Source organism: Condylura cristata, unplaced genomic scaffold (assembly GCF_000260355.1).
Source record: "Condylura cristata isolate star-nosed mole 26May11 unplaced genomic scaffold, ConCri1.0 scaffold00002, whole genome shotgun sequence".
Taxonomy (NCBI): Eukaryota; Metazoa; Chordata; class Mammalia; order Eulipotyphla; family Talpidae; genus Condylura; species Condylura cristata.
In genome coordinates this window covers 16,832,112-16,853,884 of record NW_004567103.1, presented here as the reverse complement: position 1 = coordinate 16,853,884, position 21,773 = coordinate 16,832,112, and the positions used below count along the sequence as shown (strand labels likewise).

The window sequence follows — 21,773 nt, the reverse complement described above, 5'->3', positions numbered from 1 at the left end:
AGTGACAATTGACATTCTACTTAAATTATTAAATTTCACATCTCTGTTTTGGTGCATTCTCTTAACCGTAAAGGAACACTTTGGACATTTTTTCAAAAACAATCATGACAGGGGCTAGTAAGAGAGCTGAACTGTAATCATGTATGCCTAGTGTTACTGCTTCCAAGTTGCTAAAGTAAGCAGATGGGAAGGTAGAAAGTGAGTGCAAAGCCATGAAGGGGCCAGATTTTCTTCTCTGTCCATTTTTGTAATTCTCACATCACTGTATTATGAAACACAGTTTCAACATCCTATTTATCATTTTTAAGAGCAGTTTTTAGATTTGGTTACTACTGAATCTCAATATTCACAGATAATCTAGTCATAGTCAGGCCTGTCCCCACTACAGATTAGACAGAGAGCTCTACCTCCATGTGTCCCCCAAAATTATTTAAATTTATCTTACTAGTTCCTCTCTTCTAATGCTGCCATGATGCAAACTTAAAAAAAAAAAGCACCCACATAAATGAAATTAAAATATGGTAACATATTTCATGTGTGGATTAAAATAAGGGAAAGTGTATACTAAAGGATCACGTTTCATCTTTGTCAAGGACTTAAAATTAGTTGAATTCTTTTGAGACCAGGATAAGGTCACTTTCACTTAGAGGTTCTATCACATTCTAGACTCCAAAACGGGTCAAAAGAAACTTTATCTAAAGCTCAGTGTACATGCTATAAAGAAGTTCCCTTTACCTTGCACCAACAGTAGTATTATTAGTGATGATATACTAGAATAAATAGCCCTAACTCCATATTCTTTCAGGGTTCAAGTTACCATGTTTTCAGTTCAAATTAGCAATTGCACCATGGAGATTTTGAAAGTAATAGCCTATAGCAAGATTTCTTTTTTAAACCTTCCACTGGAAGAGTAAAAGAAGAATGGACGATGGACAGAACACTGGGTGGTCACAGCTTGAAAAAAACAGTGAAAAGAGAAATACCAGAAAAGGGATTTCTGAGTGGGTTTTCCCCCTACTGTTAGCCTAATTATATTTTTCTGCTGACTGGTTAACACTGATTAAATGCTGATAAAGTGACAATCATACGTTTAGAAACAAAAATATATATATATACTATGCTGCTATCATATTACAGCTTTGAACAAAAACTTCCCAAGCAAATTTATGAAAAGTAGAGGTCCCTTCTGGAAACTATTGACTGCCTCTTAGCCACTCTTAGACCATATGTTATTCTGAAAACTAGATAAAAATACTACCCATTAAAGGTGTTAAAAGTAAGGCTGCCAGGGTGTCTATAAAATGCCAGTCATCAAAACTATGGAAAACAGTGCTTAAGTTTAGAAAAATAACATCAGAGGACCTCAGATGTGTTGCAGGTGCCCTTAATTACCTGTAGTTTAAAAGTCTGCTCTATGGTACAGTGTATAACATACCTTACTATAAATTCCATAGGGAAAGTAAACATAGAAGCCATAACAACTCATTCGAGGAGTTATCACTGAAAATAGCAATGTGTTTGTGTTCCATGATTTCTAGAGGATAAACAAAAATTTACAATTTTGAAACAAATTCTTCTTTGAAGAGTAAAATTACTTACACCATTTTAAACTGTGAAAGTCCCACCCAGAAAATTCTAAATTTTCCTGCCTGCAATCACCCTGAACATCAGTGGCAAATTAGAATCTCTTAGGTTCTGTATGAATCAAGTGATTTTTCCCCCCAAAGCACAATATACCTTATTATCTATGCATGGCAGAAATGAACTGCTCTTAAATTCCCACAAAATAAACAACCCAAGTTACCAAAAAAACAATATCCCCTGTCCCTTCTTTCTTCAGTTTCTTCCTTACTATAATTAGGCAGAGCAAATGACACTGCGTTCACAAAATAAGAATTAATGACAGTAATAATATTAAAAAAAATAAAAGGTATGTCAACATCTGAGGGCAAGTGGGATTGTAAGTGCAGTATTTCTTCATGTGCAGTTCTTTACTTCATAGGGGTCCCCTTTGGAATGAAAAGGCCTAGTGGAATGTGTGCTCCCCTCGAACAATATGTGAGGAAAACTCGTAACGGTCCTGGCTTCTGTAGCCACAGATGTTGCATTCCAGTGGGTCCCGGTAGCCATGGCAACCCATGTGAATGGTGTACATGACATGGTCTAGGAAAAGGACTCGGCAGTGCTCACACTTGAAGGCCCTAATCTGTTCTCCTTCTCCATTGAAGACCTTATAGATGTCCTTCAGAGAGCCCTTAGGAGCCTTGGTGGGATCCAAAGCCTTGACATCCTCCTTAATGTAAGCTGGGCTTTGTTTCCTCTTGGGATTTAAGGCAGGGTTTCCTTGGTAGGACTGGTGGTCATCATGGCTGCTTTCTGAGTCAGTAGAATCCAGGCAGCTATTGCTGGGAGAGGCCTCTCTTTCCTGGGGTCGACTCTTTGGTCTGATGAGAGAGATAGGGCCATCCATGTTGTTTTCATGACTATCAGAGGTTTCCCTGCTAATGGGTCTTTCTATCCTATTTGGATGATAGACCTGAGAATAAGCTGAGCTTATAACTGGGGCCACCTCAGCGATTGTGCTTGGCGGGTGCTGCATCAGAGGGTGAAGGGCCTCAGCTCCAAGGTAGGTGATTGCATTGTTGATGGCTTGGTCCATCATATGAGACTGCATCAGCTCAGCCTCCTTCTCATATGTTAAGTTCATATCAAAGTGAATGTCTGGGTAGCTGAATCGCATGAGCTTTTCCCCTGAAAAGGCAAGTGAGAGAAAAATTAAAAAAAAAAAAAAAAGGAAGGCACAAGACTAGTGTTCAACATAAAAATATAAAGGAGTACAAACTAATCACCTTCACTTTACATTATATGGCATATCTTATACTTTAGGTTAAGTATTTGGAATTTTCAATTCTGTTAAAACTCACAAACACTGTTAATCTGTGAAGAGGATTAGTAATTAAAAACTTCATGAGCTATTTGCACTAGTTCTAGTGTCACTATGAAAATACATCTATACTGAAAGATATACTTTATTTTTATCCTCTATTAAAATTTCCATGTGTCTAGACTTCAGTGACTACAGAGGGAAAATGAACTATCTGCTGGGAGGAAGCCAGAGCCTACGTTTGCTTTTGCGTATTTTAAACAAGTTACAAAGTCACAAAAGCACACAGATCTGTTATCGCCTCTATCACTCCATCCGTTGTGTAGGGTTAACTCAGTTGAGTAATTCCTATGTTAGAAAAAACTTACAGAGGGGCCCTCCCTGGTGGCGCAATGGGTCAAAGAGCAGTACTGGGAAGTTAGCTGAAGCCACTTCAACCCAAGATTGAGCCCCCTCCAAGAAGGTGAACCCCCTCCAAGGAGGCAAAGCAGACCTCTCCTGACCCACCAGCTGCTCCCCTCAGCAGTGTACTTCGTCAGTCTGCCTGTTCTGCTCCCTGTTCTGTCTCTGGTGAATCCTCTTACCCTGCCCCCCTACCCCCACACCTCTGGTCTGTACCCCAGTACTGTATGCATAAGTAAACAAATCTAGAAATATTTATTGAAAATAGAATAGACTTCACACAAATCATTAATGTGTTGTTATGGGTAGATGCCCAATTTGCAATATTAGATAAGGATTGTTGATCTGTTGGAGCTGCATCCTGGAAAAGTACTTTCCGGTAGGTAGTATTATTTCAGATTTGAAGAGAGAGGCCCAAACTGAGCAAAATAATGACTGAAGTAGTGAAAAGATGTTATCTCAGGGCATCCAATTTAAGATATTGCAATGTCAAGTATTTTAAAGTTAAGTTAGACATACCTAATCTGCTTTCTCAAGCTGTTTACAATTTAGAAGGAGTGGTGGCAATTTAAGGATCATTTATAGTAGTGTGATATGTGAGACAGGGGTTAAATAAGAATATGTGACTCATACTGGAGTAAAGAAGACTTCTTAAAGGAAGTAGCATCAGAGAAAGAAAATGATGGCAAATATTAGTCAAATGAAGTAATGCATAGGTGGAGCAGGTAGTCAGAAAGCTCAAAGTCAAGAGGGCATGACTTTTTTAAGGTATTACGTATACTTCCATGTGACTGAGAGTGGAAAAGGAGGAGAAAGATAAATTCGGATAACATGTTGCTCATTCAACAGCCAAGGAATTTGGATTTTATCCTGACGGCAATAAGAGCTAAAGGGGTTAAACGGGGAGGTGACTTGACTTGAGTAGGTATGATTTAGCAACACTACTTGGAAATTGAAGCTGTTAAGATTTTGTGGCCTTAGCTAGTACAGTGGCAGTGGAAAAGGAGAAAAGTTAATGGAATAGAGAGAAATTTAGAGAATACAGTTCTAGGGCTTGGTGATTATCTAAACATAAAGAATGAGAAAGAGGAAGAAGCATGAAACCCAGGTTTTTGTTCTGAGAAACTCAGTGGATGGTAAAGAGACAGAAAAGATGATGAATTCAGTTGAGACATGATGAATTCATGTCTGTTACTATTAGTAACAGACATGTCCAGTAAGCACTGAGATACAGTCTCAAACTCAGGAGATCTGAAGTATAGAGAGATAGGAAATAAAGATATGAGAATCATCAGCTGATAGACTGCAACTTCTGAAGGGGGTAGATAATATCAGCCAGACATTAGGTAAAGTGTGAAAAGCAATCAAAAACAGAACCTCCAGCAACACCCAAGATTTTTCTGTCTGCCCAAAGACCAAGGCATTCCTGCGCTGGGCTGCATGTTTTAAGAACACAGGGCCTTATGCTTCATGGAATGAGGAATGTGTAAGGCCAAAGGAATGTGCCTATCTGGAGCTTATTCCCTAGGTTGTACTCTGGATACTCATGTCCCAGAATTCCTTGCCTAAATGGCTCTGAGTCTGTTGTCCTTAGAGCCAATTGTGCTGCTGATATACACACTGGGACTTTATGATGTGCATGTGCAATATGAAGATTTGGTTGTATAAGCTGAGGTATTTACACACCTTTTGGCACTGAACAAAACATAGAAAAGTGGGGCTAGGAAGAAGGCCTGACTGCAGGCCAGGAAATGGTTTTGATTGTGCTGGCAATATCTCAAAGGAATGTGAGAAATATATATTTATTTAAACTCAGTCTTCCAAGTTAGGAAGGTAAAATGTAGCTTATCATGGTAAAATATTTAGGCATGTGAATAGAGAGCTCCATGAGTACCTCTGCCCCATTTGCATAGTGGCTATGTGGGGTAAATCCTTAAAGAAGACAGGGGAAGAGAGGTCAGAAAAGCTGAAAGAAATGCAAGAAAAGTCAGTGTCATAGAAACCAAAGGAAGTATGTTTCAAATTGAGTGGATAATTCAGTCATGGCAAGTGTTCTCCAGAACTTCTGTATGGTGATCTAAAATGGAGCTACTGAGTGATCTAAAATGGAGCTACTGAGTTTGGCAGGTTAGAAGTTAGTGTTGACTTAAATGAGAACAATTTCAGCTGAGTATAAGGGAGGAAGAAAGCCAATTACAAAACTGGAGAATGAGTGGAAAGAAAGAAATTAGGGAAAGCAAGCATAGAAAACTTTTAACAACTCCATCTCTGAAGCAATGGTGAAAGCAGGTAGTAGCTAGAGAGAGACTTGGTTTTGAAAGACTGTTTAAGTGCTGAGTGTTTATCATAATAAATGCTCAAAGTACAACACCAATAGAGAGGAGAAGTTGAAAAAATAATGGAAAAAGAGAAAATAATGATAGTGTAAAATATATGGGGTGGCTAGGATGTGAAAATTCCAGATCATACGAAGGATTAAACTTACTCAGAAACAGAAATAGTCCTTCACTGAAACAAAGGGGGGCGGGTTGTCATCACACAGAGGCACAGAATCCCAGAATCAGAGTTAGTGATACTGTACTGTAGTCATTGAACTGTTTACTCTCTCAGAGTCCAGAATGAGATGGCATGTCAGGAAGTAAAGAAAGACTGACATGGTTGCAGTGGTGAGCAAGAGAGATGACTCAGGGATGAATTAAAGGAGGGCAGCCACATGGTATGGAGGGGATAACTAATATTTGAAATCACTTATTTATTCATTTACACTGACACCAGTGTGTAAAACGGGTTTTTCTCCAAGCGAAGTAGAATGGAGAAATAACGAACAGAAGTTTAGCTGGCTTCAGCAGAGTGGGGCTCGCTAACAGAAGGTCAAGAGTGTCAAGAATTAAAAAACTTCATTGACCTGGAGGATGCGATACAGTGGAGAAACACTATTTAACTGAAGGCTAAGGGAGAAAGGAATTATCGTTAAGTGTGTTGTAAAGGAATTCTTCATTTCAAAAGACATCATGGTAACAGTTCCTGTGTTATATATTACCAACAAGATAAAATCTAGACAAAGAAATGTGTTATCAAGTTCTTAATAAAAATCAAATGTCACTAATTTAAGACATAATTTTGAAAATCTCTAGTCTTTTCTAAGGAATGTAATCAAATCAAATTGAGAGTAACATCTCTGTCTCAGAAAACATCAGAATGTTTCAAAGAGCAGAGCCGCCTAAATTCAGAGGACAGACACGTAATAATATCAGTTTTCTAACTATGGTGTACTTGATTATATAAACAGTTAATGAACATTCAAATCAATTTTAAACATATGAACTAGCAGTAAAATAGATACTTATAAAAAGAAAGAAAAAAAAAAGATATATTACCTAGGGCTGGAGAAAGCCTTTGCATGCACTCTCAGGGCTTCAGGCTGCCCTAGTCTGAACTATGACCCTTAGAACTACCCTTTCGCCTTCTTTTAATGAGCTCCGTCACTAATACCTCCAGATACTCTTGAGGTGATATTCCGGTCATTTGTGAATTCATCAATTTTTACATTGAAAAGAAATCTCTACGAACAGAATTTTATTGCCCTCTCCTCCCTGAAATAACTAAAAAGAAGATTTTTCTCCTAAACACCACACAACTCACAGGCTACAATACTCATCAGTAGTGTCTCTTCTATTATTTATCTAATACAAATTCTATAATGATAAAGCACACATACAGTTAATGACAATTCTTTATGGAGAATCTCTACTTTTCATGCATTCAAAGATGCTTCCTGAATCCTGAGTGGCACTTTATGATTTGCAGTATGCTGAATGATACCAACTCTGAGTGTACTAAAGAATACCAAGGGATTGGAAATGAAAAAGGGGAGTCTAAATATATATTTAATCTTCTTTGTTCAAAATCATGGACTGGATGAAAAAAAAAAAGCTCAAAATATAAACTACAGATCCAAATATGAAACATCCTGAGTGTAGGTTGAGAAATAATTTTCTAATGCAGAGTTTTGGAGAAAAAAAAAGAAGACTTCTCTTCATTCTAGGTCAAACAGTAAAGGCATTATTATTACATAGGGAAAACAGTTAAAAAAAAATCTGGCAATATAGATTACAAAAATAGATTACAAAACTGGCTTATAGGCTATACCATTTCCTCTAAGTATTAGTATTTAAATATTAAACATATGAACATTTTACTTTTGCAGGCTATTTTACTTCATATATCATTTCATCTAGAAATAGCAACTTACTATCAGCCTTCCTTTGTTTCTCTTTTTTAGGACCATGTATGCCTAAGAATAGGTGTGTGTGTTTGTGTGGTACATGTGCACTGACATAAAGTAGAAAAAAATGAAGACATGTGTATTTATTTCATAAACTGAACGCCATATATATATTTCATGAGAACATCCTTTACTCATTAAAATCACCTTTTAAAAGAAAAGCATCTGCAATGCTTACCCACAAACTTTTGTGGAGTGGAGCTTTTACGTTTTCCCATATTCCCCGCGAGCTTCTCTATGACAGCAGGTCTCTCAAAAGGCACCAGAGAAATATTGTTGTCCATAATAGGCTCTTGTTCCTTACAATCTTCCATAGGAGGTACTATAGAAAACCATGCAGAAAGAAAAATATGATAATTTCTTTAACATTTTAGCTAAAGATGGACTTTCCATCTCAGTATGTGTGATACACATATTAGATATTATATGGTGATATGTGAATACAAGCAAATGGAAAGAATAATCTCTGATGTGAAAATGCACTTTCTAATTTTATACATACACAGATGTTTTTATCCAAGTCTCTCTCAGATCAATCGTACACACTGTTGTGACTATTGGTAGCAAATACATTCATCTTGTTTCTCATCTCAGTCCTCTGAAAGTGTTTTTAACATTGATTAAAATCAATACTACTTTAAGATAGCACTATTCTCAAAGCTCTTGGAGTCTATTTTTCTAAAACAATTTAAAGTCGGTCACCTTGTTTTGGAGGAAAGCTTCAGCAGACACACATGATTACAGCACAATATTTAACTATTATTTTCACCCATCTATTTTTTCTGGAGCAGGTTTCCTATTTGATGAGTAAGCTGTTAGTCCAACTGGCAGAAGCCAATACCTGCAGAAAGCGATCCAATTGTGAATATGGAAGGGTAGCAGCTTACAGCTGTAATTTATTTTAAAAACAGTTCTTTCGCAGGATAAGAGAATCCTGCTCTTTTCTACACTGGATTCCAAATCCAAGATTTTAGCACATTTGCTCACTAAATCACTGTTCTAATTAACTTGACATAATCACTCTGATGCAGCTCCCTCTTTGTTCCCTTTGCCTATTTTCCATGGGTTAATGTATTAGTTCACAGATACTGATATTAGACACTGACATCAATAGGATAGTCAAAGAAGTAATAAACATTATTTCTGAATAAAAATACTGTCACAGGATGTTGAAGGGTAGAAAAACATCTGCAACAGATCAGGTCAGCTGATTAAAACCAGCTGACAGGAAAGATCTTAACATGTAACTTCTTGCCTATTGTTGCTTTCTCCAATTCCACCTGTGCCTGTAGTTTGGAAGCCTGAAGCTTTGCTAACTTGGTCAGCAAGGGTTATAAGATGATTTATTCTGCTGTTTTCACTTATGCGTTCTCATTTATAAGGAAGGGCACTAAAATAAAGCGAGAGAGCAAGAGATGAAAGTTAAAATCCAGTACGCAATTCAGATGACTTACTTAATAACTAATATGGGTTACCAATTTTGAAAAAATGAAAAATTGTATTAGAGCAGTTTTCCTGATTTGGACATGCTTTAAAAAAAAAAAAGATAGTCTAATTTGTAGAAAAACCTAATGTAGATACAATAAATAACTAATTTTTGTATTTAACTAATATGGGTTACCAATTTTGAAAAAATGAAAAATTGTATTAGAGCAGTTTTCCTGATTTGGACATGCTTTTAAAAAAAAAAAGATAGTCTAATTTGTAGAAAAACCTAATGTAGATACAATAAATAACTAATTTTTGTATTTAACTTATTAGTGAATTGGCCAGAAAGAAAAAATTGCCTTAGTCCCTATTTTATGAATGATTCTTTGGCTGTAAGTGGTAAAGAATTCTGAAACTGTTGGATGCTCATTTAGAAAAAGCATTCCAAGTTGGGATTCAGAAACAAGGAAAAGATTTAGGTTATTTTCTATACAGATATAATTCATGACATTATCAAGTGGAAAAAGTATGCCTTGAGCATTATAAAAAAACATCATGTTCTTAAACAACAACTGCAATTTAAAAATATAGACTTAAAAAGAAAAGCAAAGGTGACCACAGAATTCAAATAAGGGTGGGACTAGAAGGATCAAATGGCACTAGTGATGTGGCAAGGAACCAGAGATACAGATCACAGTCCGAGGTCCAAAATGAAAGAAGAAAAGAAAAAAAAGTTTGTTATAAATTTTGCTAAAAAATAGCAAAACTGGTTTACGGGGTTTGCCCCCAGAATTGAATATACTAATTAGTTTTGAAATGAACAGTCCCAAACTTGGCAGTTTTGCTCTAAGTCTCACCTTGAATTTTCATATTTGCACACAATTAACACTCAAAACGAAACCTGGGTGTGGGAACGGTCCCACACCACATCCACCTCAATTCAGATGATTTGTCCCAAGTTCAATGAAGCTCATGTGAACTGAAAACAATGACTTCGGCACAGCTCTGGTCTAACTTCTGTTTTACAACAGCCCTTGATATAGCAAATATTTATTTTGTTGCTATCATATCACCAAAAATTAATAATAGTAATAATAATTGATTTGTATCATGTAATAAGGGCAGTTATAGGATGGTGCACTTAATAATTCATTGAATCCTAAAAACTACCTGAGATAGGTACAGTTAATCTCCATTTTACAAATGTGGAAAACAAAGACCAGAGATATTCATTTCCTTAGGGTTTACAACTGTTTAGCAGGGAATAGTGCTGAACTAGGTTGATATGACTCCAGATCTTAAGTACTTAGTCATGTTTTGTACTATTATTTGTAGACATTAGTTAATGTTGACTTTTTATAAGCAAGTTTGATATATTTATAAGGTCTGCCACTGGGAAAAGATTGGATGCCCTTTTCAAATATGTAACTATTGTAAAATTTTACTTTCATAAGTCTGGGTACAATACTTCAAAATGTTTCTGGATGTATATTCCTTAAAACACAAGACAAATTAACTCAAAAACACCTAAGTCACATAATGAGACATTTATCTAGATTGAGAAAATATCAATACCCCTTTAGAGTACTTCCTAACCTGGAAGTCTCTTCCTGGAGCTTAGTTTTGAAGCTATCACTAGGAGAAATAAAGGCTCACATTATTTTATTATCTCATCACACTGATAATACATAAAGACAGAAACATAAGAGGTCTCTCCACATAGCTATTTTTTCCTAGCCGATCCACTCAAAATTCAAGTTCCAAGGTCACCTGGGGACTTAGCTTAGGTCACAGGTCTACCTGCTAGCCAAAAGAGGGCGGGACACCTCGACTGAGAGTCCCACTGAGGGCTTCACCAACTGAGGGACCATACTCTAGAAGGAAATGGAAGCTTTGTTATCAAAAGGCGAAAGGTATGTAGAGTAGACAAAACAACAGATGTCTTCACAAATCTCCTCCATGCTGCAAATCTAAAAAAAAACCTATTCTTGGTAATTTTCCTGACAACACCATACAATGCTGACACTCGCTTTGGCTTCTGTGAAATTACTCTTTCCATTTTCCCACCTTTGCTTTATTTATCTTCATGGCTTTTTTTTTTTCCTAGTATTTTCTTTGTCTTCTACATGTCTCACTCTAAACTTACCCACATAACCTTCTAAAGCCTTTTACTTCAGGTTATTATCTATATAATGATAGCTCCACAACTTTATTTCCTACCCAAAACTCTCTTGAGAACTTGAGATCTATACATTCAGCTTCCACCCACAGTTTCACTTGGCTGTCTCTCACAGGCACCTAAAAGGTAACATGTTTTAAACTGAAATTTCCTTCTATTTTTCTAATTCTTATCTCAGTGACTGGTACCCCACTACTTACCTGGACATTCATACTAGACAACTAGATAACTGACAAATCCTATATTTCTTCCTTTCACCCAATCTTCTATTTCCTCACCCCCACCCCACCACCTTTCCTAATATACAGACACGGAGTTTCCAAGTATTTAAAATTTAACACCCATAGATTCCACTGACCTAACATTTCTGTGTATTTGAGGCTACTGTGATCAATTCAACCAACAGGAGACTGCTGTGATAGTCAACTCCATCTGCTCTGATTCATCTGATTTACCTCCCACATTTCTCACAGTAAGATGTTAATGTAATAAAGTTTTTAGGCTAAAGTACTAAATATTTGTGTGGTCCAATACGTCCTTGATGTTTTGTTCAGTCTGTTTCTCCCACTTTATCAACCTTCTGATTTTGCTTGTCCTTACAAACTGGACTCTCGTTATAAATAGCTGCTTGTGGTTCCTTAATCCACTCTCCTTTTTTAAACTTCTATTTTTTGACACTTTCTATTGTCTCTGCATGAAATATGCTTCTCCACTTATTCAGCTAGCTCTATCTTGCCTTTTAACATGCCACGCAAGCCATAACTACCCCAAAGCTTCATCTTGGACACCCAGATTGGTTTAGATATACGTTTTCTGTGTTCTCATAATGCTATTGCACTGTAGCTCTTGATTTATTATTATATTTCTTCCAATAGCTGGTAAGGAACCTTAGGGTAAGAACTGAACTTTTGTCTTTAGTGCCTCTTATGATAGGAGGCAAATGTAATATCCAGTGGAAGTATACTGTTTTTATGAGGAAAATGTTTCACACTACAGGTTGAAAAAGTTTACTACAACATTTAGAGGTTCCCAGATATGCCTCCATATTTGAAATAAAACATGAAATAAATGACCAAAAAGTTCTTGCTTTAAAGTTGGTTGTCTCTTTTTGTTCACACTTTCATTTTATCTTCCAATGAAAGGAAAAGATAATTACATGTTTTGGTTATATATTTTTTTTCTTCAAGCTGATAAATACAACATTCAAATAAGATAGTGTGCTATAAAGTCCAGTTTTATTTTTTTTCCCAAAAAAAATACATTATGAATTCCCTCCCTTGCCATAAAACTCAAGAACTATTCATTCTGCACCTAAATATATTTTTAGCTTTTTTTATTTTCTCTTGTCCCACCACCACTCTTTCCTGTTCACTTTGGCATTCTCACTTCCAGGCTCTCCTCAAGCCCAGCAGGTATCCATCTATAGTCTGCACCAAGAACTATACTTTTCTTCAGAAGACACATATTTGATCAACCCAGTGAAATTCAAAGATTGGATTATCACAAAGGCTCTAGACTGCATTGTGTGCTACTGGTTCAGTTTCATTTTCTGTTACTCCTTTACCTCCAAACTATACTCAATGTTTTGGAATCTTTTGTTAATGTTATTTTATGCCCCCAACCCCTAGCTGATGGTTGCTTCTCCAGAATACATGTTCTCTGGTCATGGGTCAAATCAAACAATTTTTTTCTCATTCTCATGGATAGCTCAAACACTGCAGATGAGAAGTTGTCTTTTTCTTCAGGTAGATCATTCTCATCAGTGCTAGCAGAGAATTGTATAAGAGCATTTGTTAGAGTACTTGCTTCATTTTATTTGTCTTAAGTATGTAGTTACTACCAGACTTTACATGTAAGAATGAAATTATGTTGATTTATCTTTATCTCCCCAGAATATATCACGGAATTTGGCATAGTATAGCAAGACCTTAATAAATGTTCTCCAAAGTGAAAGAAATCCTCCTTGATTTAAGACACCTCCTTGCTAGAAGAGCCAACAAGGGAAGAGCTTCATGAAGGAGAGGCTAAGAAATGTAATTTTGGCAGATGTGAAAAAAAAAAAAGAATAGTAATTAATTTACATTGCTAATAGCAACCCCAAAGATAACTCCCACATCCACCACTGAAAGAAAGAAAAAACAAAACAAAATGTAGCATGAAGAGAGGGAAAGGGATAGGGAAGGATTTCACTGTTCACATGTGTTTGAAACAAGGTGAATGTGAGCTCTAGCAGTGTCTGACCCATGTTTTTCTCAAGACCTTGCTCAATTTGTACCTCATATGGTAAGTTTCCCATTAAGAATTTTAACAGGAGGAAAAGTAGATTAAGGATAATCTGTAATTATTTCAGACATAAGACAAGTGTTAGCATTAAGATAAACTGACTTTGTTAAAACTTTGTATGATATCTAAGAACAAATACTTGGCTCTGTAAATTATATGAAAACATACCACTGCTCCCACCTTGCCTCCACCCAGTTTCTGAGTGTCTTTCCCACCTTCCCCTGCTCTATTCCAGCTTCAGTACCATTAGTAAAGGCCCCTGCCTTATCATAGTCCAAGCCAAAATTTACCTATTTAAATTTCTTGTTAGTACTCATTCTACAGCTGGTTAATCTGCCAAAGATAATTAAACATTGATTAAATGTATGTCAACCTTACCTTCCTATAACAACACAGTCTTTTAGGAAAGACTATTTCTTATTCAGGTAAGTTATGCAACATAGAGTTTCATGATTAACTGTGAATGGGAAAGGAATTAACAGAATTAATCAAATGTAAAAACAGCAAGGAAAGAACATTCAGTGGAAAACCTAGTAGTGATTTCCTAAGATGTCTCTGGAACATATGGTATGTGCCTAAAGCCTCCATCATTTTCTCTGCCTCAAGCTACCTTGTAAAAAAACCACAATTTAATCACAGAGTGTGCTGTAGACAAAAGAAACCTCAAATTCCAAAGTTAATGCTAGGAAAGATGGAACATTTACTATTCCTTAATATTTAATTCCCAGAAACGTAACAGTAAAATGAGTATTTATTGGGTATTAGTTATACTTCCAATCATATCATATCAAGCCTATGAATGACATACTCAGATACCAGACAACAGAGTAGGTTTATTGGAGTCCCAGGTTCACCATTTTAACCCCTTTGCTGGGGCTTCAGCACTATCCTCAAGAGTCCTGGTAATCAAAATATAATAGCAAACTTACCAAGATTTAAGGCACAGATAAGTTTTTAACAAATATTAGGTAAAAGTTTTAATGATAAAGCTAAATTGATTCACAATAATAAATGAAACTAAATCTAATTCTTTAGAATATATAAATTACCCTCAATACAAAGAAATGCTTAGGTCTTTTGTGATGATAAAAGAAATACTTTAAAAAATAATCCCAATACAGTCATTTCATGTTCTATACAGTATGTAGTATATATATATATATATATATATATATATATATAAACCGACAAATAATCTTGAGCTGTCTATATCTGTAAATCACTAAGTGGATTTTGAAAGTGACTAGAAACTAGAGTTTTTCTGGTAAATGTAATACAGATGTTGATTTATAGAGATGCACATTATTTAATGTTACTTCAATAAAAGTTACAGCATTCCCATATTATGTTTAAACCTTTTTAATGAAAGATATAAATGTACTAATATATTATGATTTTTATGTATTTTTATCAATAAGTAAACCAGACAGCAGAAAAATAAAATCAGTTGGACAAGAGCAAAATTTAAGGAATTGAATCCATGACTTTCCATTATAAGGCTAATTCACTAATATTAATAGGAGAATTAGAGACTGACAGGGACTTCCATGCCACCTGCTATTATGTATTGCGAAGATGTGGATGTTTTGCTTTTTGCAGAGGAAAAGGATGCCTAATTTTGGTCTAAACTGTTCCACACACTTGGAGTAAACTAATCCGTTATTCCCTATTATATCACTATCATTTAGCTAAGAGAGATGAAAATACACAAATAACCAATTAATTCGCTTAGTGAATTTACAGACTTGTGTGGAACTATCTTTAATGATTTGGCGCAGCAAATGAAAGAGATGAAAGAAAGAACAGTTCCTTACTTCATCCTATTCAGCATCAACTGCCTTATCACTCGGCTAATTATGTTCATCCGGACAGGTGTTCAAAGAAACAATATGAGAGTAGCACAAAAACTCAACACAGATTGTTTGCAAAATATCTCAAAGTTTCATGTCTTTCCAGTGCGTAAGAAGATAATCCCACACAGAGTTAAGGATATCTGCTTTAAAATTGTTTGAAAGAGTGAGATTGTGTCTTTATGCTGAAGCATGGGGAGAACGATGGAAGGCAGAAGTGATCAAAGCAGTCAAGGGCCGAGTGCCCTTTGTACCCACCATGGTGACTCATGACCTGTCCGGCAGCCTCCATGCTGACATTCTGGAGATAGTTGTGGCAACGCTCCTTGTGCTCCTCCAGGGAACTGCGCTGCTTGTAGCTTCGTCCACAGTAGTTGCACTTGTGAGGTTTACCCACTGTGAAGAGAGCTCAAGGTCAGTGCAGTCAGTCTCACCCCAGCTAAGTGAACAGCTCACTGCTGGCATTCTGGAGGAAGCATGTTAATGCTTTTCGAACTTAAATCTCTTCCTCCTCCACATTCAGATTTAGGCAAGAAAAGACAATCTGTCTAAAAGATAAGCAAAAATAAAGCAGCTCAAGCCTTTGTTGATAGGGGAAATACTGAATCAAATTCATGCTCTGACTGTTTCTTAGATTGTGAGGATCAAGTGATCAATCTCAAATGATCTGATCCTTCACACTGACATTTACTCACGCAATTCTCTCAGTTTTGACTCATTCAAAGGTAGACCAGGGTTGTCCTAGACACATGACAATAATTTATTTCTTGGAGGGGGTGAAGATGGAATTTTACTAAAGAAAGTTAAGATGCAACAACACCAATCATCATTATTCATGGGTACTAAGAAAAGTTAAAAAAATTAATGAGCAAAAGTACAGATAAAAACAGAAAGTTTCTCTTTTCTTTCCACCTTGGTGACAACTATTCGCATATACAAAACTTTACAGTAGATAAGTAGGTTCTTCCACATTAGTATTGTTCTTACATTACCAAGAATTAACTCACTCGTGCTTAGAGTCAGGAGTATTAGTAATAGTCAACTGAAACTTGAACAGATTTTGTTATAGTGATAGTAATATTTTCAATACATTTCACATTCACAAATAAATTATCCTATAATTAGCCAGGTAACCATATCTCGGTACACCTAATAGATTTCTGTGATGCTCACATTAAGGAGGGAGAAAAAAAAATTAAAAAATGTAGCAGGAATTCAGACATTATGGAAAGAAGTATGTTTTAATGTATGACTATTGGCAAGGGAATCACAAAGTGCTATGATTCTTAATTCTGAATGGATATGGAAAAACAAAAGAGCAGGTGATGTGTGGCAAAACATTCAGAAGAAAGTCAGTGTGAATGAGGTCAGCAACTCTCATTAGACTCCCATAAGAAGCATTTTTGTTTCACCTTTGTTTGTGGCCTAAGACAGCATACCTAACACCAGTCACGTTAGAAGCCCACACTACAACATGGTCACAAGCAGAACTGAAATAAATGGTTACTCGTAAGGCAAAGTATTTATAGCTGCATAAAAGTTTCACAATACTGACTAAATTTAAAAAAAAAAAAACTCTAACTTCATCTGTAAACTAAAATTATATATTATAAACTACAATTACTTATTTATAATCATAATATTTTACAAACCATTTTTAAAAAGCTATCTAAGCCAAGATTAGTCATTTCTAAATACAAGGCAAAATAACATTTTTAATTTTTTTTTTAAATAACCTATTTTTTCAGAGTCAAGAATCTCTGGGAAGTGGAAACTAGGTGGTTATGTAAGGTATAAGGAATTTATATCATTGGTGGGAAACAGTACAGAATATAAGAAAACAATTTTTGTCAGAAATATGTAGACCAAATAATATAAATATATTTATATGTAATTGTCTTCCAATTCATCAGATTATCTATTATAAAAAATCTTGGCCATCCCTGGTGGCGCAGCGGGTTAAAGCACAGCACTGAGAAGCTAAAGCCACTTCCCTATGAGTTCGATTCCCGCCTGCCCCGGAGGTGGTCACATGGCGTGGCAGACCTCTCCTGACCCGCCCGCTGCTCCCCTCAGCGGTGTACTTCGTCGATCTGCCTGTTCTGCTCCCTGCTCTGTCTCTGGTGAAGCCTCTCGCCACCCCTGAGGATCTGGCCTGTATTCCAGTTCTGTATGCACAAATAAATAAATCTTAAAAAAAACCCAAAAAACTATAAAATGGAATATATCACAAAATAACCAAAGTTTAAAAAAAATTTTTTTTAAAAAAGTCTTTGATTGCTATCACCATTACTTAATTTTGGGCTATTTAGAATAATAAGTGATAAATTTTCAACGAACAAGTCAGTAATCAATATTTGTTAAACATGTTAAAAACATTTCGGTTATCTCCCTGGTTTCCCCTCATTAGTCCTGTCACATTGCAACCTAGGATTGCTATGTATTTCCTGCTCAGCATGCATCTTCCTGCAACTACTCTTAACTCCCAAGTCAGAGGATAAGAACAGACATTATACATTTTACTGTTTTCAAAATTCATTTTTCATAGCTCTCATTTTAAAGTTTACCCCATCTACTTTACTTGAGCTTCTCCCACTTTATCTGTTTTAAACCAACACTCTTTCTTCTTCATCACATTCTTGCTCTTGTTGAGTCATTTGTACTAATTGTTCTAAGAAATTTGTCCTGGAAATGCTCCACCTTATCTTTCCCATGTTTCTCATGTAATAACATATTTACTAAAAGCATACAATGTGCCAACAGGGTGATGAAGTTGGGGCACAAAATGAAAAACATTGTCATTGTACAACTGAAGGCTGGTGAGGAGGACAGTCACTGAAAAAATACATAATGATCATATTACCAATTGGGTTGGGGTCTACAAAGCAAAACAATAGTGTTATGGTGTAACGTGGAGAATCTTGTTTATTTGATAAGGTTAAACAGGAAGGTCTGCCTGAAGATGAACATGTAGGTAGATAACTAACTGAAGGAAACATAGAAGTCAGATAATAGGGGTAGGAGGTAAGGTGGAGGAGTCAAGAGTTTCAGAATTTCCAGGAACTGCAAACATCTCTTTCAATTTGCTCTTTGAGCTTAGTCTAGATCATACCCTGACTATGCTTTTGAAAATTTATTTTCAAAGATCATCACCAATACTTGCCACATCTAATATAGCTCTTCTATCCCAAGACCATTTTCTGTCAGTTCTTTGGTATGTTTTATAAATCAAGTTTATGAAAATATTGTTTATATTTACTCCCTCTAGATGTTTATCTGTGTAATATTTAAAACCTATTTTTATACCACATATAAAGGAGTTAATTTGTACACCACATCTATTCATAGGAGAGGACCAGTATTTAGTACTTCTATTTTCATAAATATTATTGTTCCTTATCACCATCTGAACCAATTTCATTCTGATATAAACAAAATATTTTTAAAGATTCACCAATAACCTCAGATCTTCTAAGTCCAGGGGACTTTAATATCATTTAAACAATCTTAATTTCTTTTTCACAATCAATTTTAATATGTCTTAATCTCCTGGGATCAGATTCTGTGTTACCACTCAATCTAACTGTAACCCTTTCTGACGAGGCTAATATATATGAACCCCCAGATTTTGTTCTCAGTAGTTTCCTGCTTTTCTCTCTAGATTAAGACCTTATTTCTATAAAACACCCAGATCATGCCTGGAGTAATATTTTACTCCATGTTCGATGTTCCCACTGATCATTTAAACATTTTGAAAATGATCTTGGCACTATAAAGACAGTTTATTTCTCTGTGCTCTCAGACACCACTCTATCCTCTGTGATACATTACTTAGGAATAATTGCATAGTTATTATAAATTTGATATCTATTTCTTTTCCTAGTCCGAATAATAAGCTCTGTCATAAGAAAAGAGATGATGATTTACCAATTTTGAACTGACAGTGCTTGCAGAAGTTATTAAATATAGCTGACACTCAGTATGACTGCACTTCAAACTCATGCTTTCCAATGCCAGTTCGAGTATTGCTGCATGCAAACACCACACTTGAAATTATCTTCTTCCAGAAAATGATTTTTATTCTGACCTGTACTAGTGTTCCCACTGTTTCACTTATCCCAACTCAAAACAAGCCAGTCACTTTTGTTGTCAACTATCATTTCCCCAGATTCAAATGATTACTAAATTATTTTTTTCCTCTTCCAAAAGGGCTATTTATTTGCTCCACCAAACCATATTCATCCCCATGCTCACTCCCAAACCCCATCTGCTTCCATGCCCTACCCCCTTTCTCCTCTGGTAACCATTATCTTCTTTTTGCCAAGTTCAGTTTTTTATTTCTCTTATTGTTTGCACATAATGGTGAGGGAGTTCTGAGCATTTATATTCTACAATGAGTGAAACAATCCTATATGCTTTTTTTGGCTGATTTTACTTTACATAATCAGCTCAAAGTCCATCTGTTTTATGTTAAATGCCTCCATTTGACCTTCTTGTGATACTATGGAATTACACGTACACAGCCATGTAATTCTCAGTGACTATATGCACCAGTTATTCTATCCATTCATCTACTGAAGGGCACCTGAGTTGGTTCCATGATCTGGCAATTATAAAGCCTGCTGCCATGTACACAGGTGTAGCGAGATCTTTCCATGTTTAGTAGTTCATGTTATTTGTTTAGACACATAATAGCAGTATTGTTGGCACAAATGAAACTGCTTTTTTTTATTTCCTTAAGACATCTGTGCACCGTTTTCCACATGAGCTTACATTCCCATCAATAGTGGATAACAGTTCTTTTTTTTTTTTCACCTCAACCTCTCCAACATTTGTTGATCCCATTCACTTTTATATGGGCAATTCTCACAGGAGTGAGGTGGCCTACCAGTGCAGTTTTCGTTTGCATTTTTTGTAAGTGTTGTTGAACATTTTCATATGTCTATAGGCCATCAGATGTTTTTTATAGAGAAGTGTCACTAAGGTCTTTTTATTGAGTAACTTGGTTCCTTGTTGCTGTGTAAGTACTCTGTATATTTTAGAGATTAATCCTTTTTCAGATGCATGCTATGTGGTATGTTTTTCCCATTCTCTAGGCTGCCTTTTCATTTTCATAATTTTTTTTTGAGGTGTAAAAGCTTTTAAATTTGATATATCCCCACTTATTTTTTTCTTTTGTTACCCTTGTTACTGGGGTTTTACTCCCAAAAACTTCTTTGGGGTACATGGCCTTTAAGGTGTTTCCTATATTTTCTTTCAAGTACTTTATGGTTTCAAGTTCTTATGTCTAAACTTTAATCCATTTCAAGTGAATTTTTGTGTATGATGTTAAATATGAGCCTTGCTTTATTTATGTTTGTTTCCATGCAGCAATCTATGTTCCCTATCCCCATTTATTAAAAAGGCTATCTTTTCTCCACTTTGTGATCTTAATTTCTTTGTTGAAAATTAGCTGTCCATATTTATATGAATTTCTCTATGGGTTTTTGATTCTACTCCGGTTTGAGTTTCTGTTTTTGTTCCAGTACCACACTGTTTTGATTACTGCTGCTGTGTAATATTGTCTGAATTCAGGAAGTATGATATCTCCATTTTTTCTTCTTTTCTCTCAAGATTATTCTAACTATTCCAGGGCTTTTGTGATTCCATCAGTTTGGTAATTGTCATTGGTATTTTTGACAGATATTGCATTAAATATGTAAATTGTGTTGTTTAATACTGCCATTTTAATGACACTAAGCTTTCCTACCCAGGAGAATAGGATATCTTTCCATTTCTTTGTGCCTTATTTCTTTTACTAGTTTTGTGGTTTTCTTTATACAAATGATTGCTAAATGCTATAACTCAACTCCTTCAGTTTTTTTCAAGTTCTTTCCTCCTTATCATTCTCACAACCAGTATCAAGTTCTCATTATCACTAGCCAGGGATAGATCAATACACTTTGTCACCTGTTCTCTTCTTCCCTTGTATAATTATTTAACTTCCCTAGTCAATTTTCAATGGCTATTTTACTGAACAAAATCCAAATCCCAAATCATCCAGCACCCTATATGATATGGTGCCAAAGATTGCATGCATCTTTGATACCAGGAACTAGCTAAAATTAACTTGTGCTTGGATACTTCTGAGTCTTGGTTCTTTTCTGAAATGGCTTCACACTACTTCTCCCTTTTGAAGTACTACTACTACTCACCTTTCTACTCTCAACTTCTCAACTACATTCCATCCAAAAGTGATCTATCTCGCTAAACAAACACTTTTATTGGCTTTTGTACTTAGGAAACTTAGAAAATTATCATGTATTATTTATCATGTATTATTTGTGTCCACTTTATGTTTATATTTATCACCCACACAAGATGGTGATCTTGTTTATAGAATGCAACAATTGTCTTACTTAACTTTGTAACTTCTAGAAAGTTTAGTATGGTGAGCTGTTCACTAAAAAAAAAAAAAAAAAA

General features: G+C 35.7%; 1 protein-coding gene across 4 annotated transcripts in view; it reads right to left on the bottom strand.

Moving 5' to 3' along the window:
• Positions 1-1,034: 1,034 nt before the first annotated feature.
• The window catches only part of IKZF2 (IKAROS family zinc finger 2 (Helios)), a 149,169-nt gene continuing 128,430 nt past the window's right edge, over positions 1,035-21,773 (bottom strand). Inside the window, exons 7-9 of one of the 4 annotated variants that reach the window (XM_004674325.2) lie at positions 15,570-15,707; positions 7,750-7,893; positions 1,035-2,751 (exon numbers count right to left, since the gene is read on the bottom strand). In XM_004674325.2, coding sequence (XP_004674382.1) covers positions 2,027-2,751; positions 7,750-7,893; positions 15,570-15,707 — 1,007 coding nt within the window. In that variant the 3' untranslated portion in view covers positions 1,035-2,026. The remainder of the gene's footprint in view (positions 2,752-7,749; positions 7,894-15,569; positions 15,708-21,773) is intronic. The other 3 variants (XM_004674326.1, XM_004674328.2, XM_004674327.2) reach the window with 3 other exon arrangements.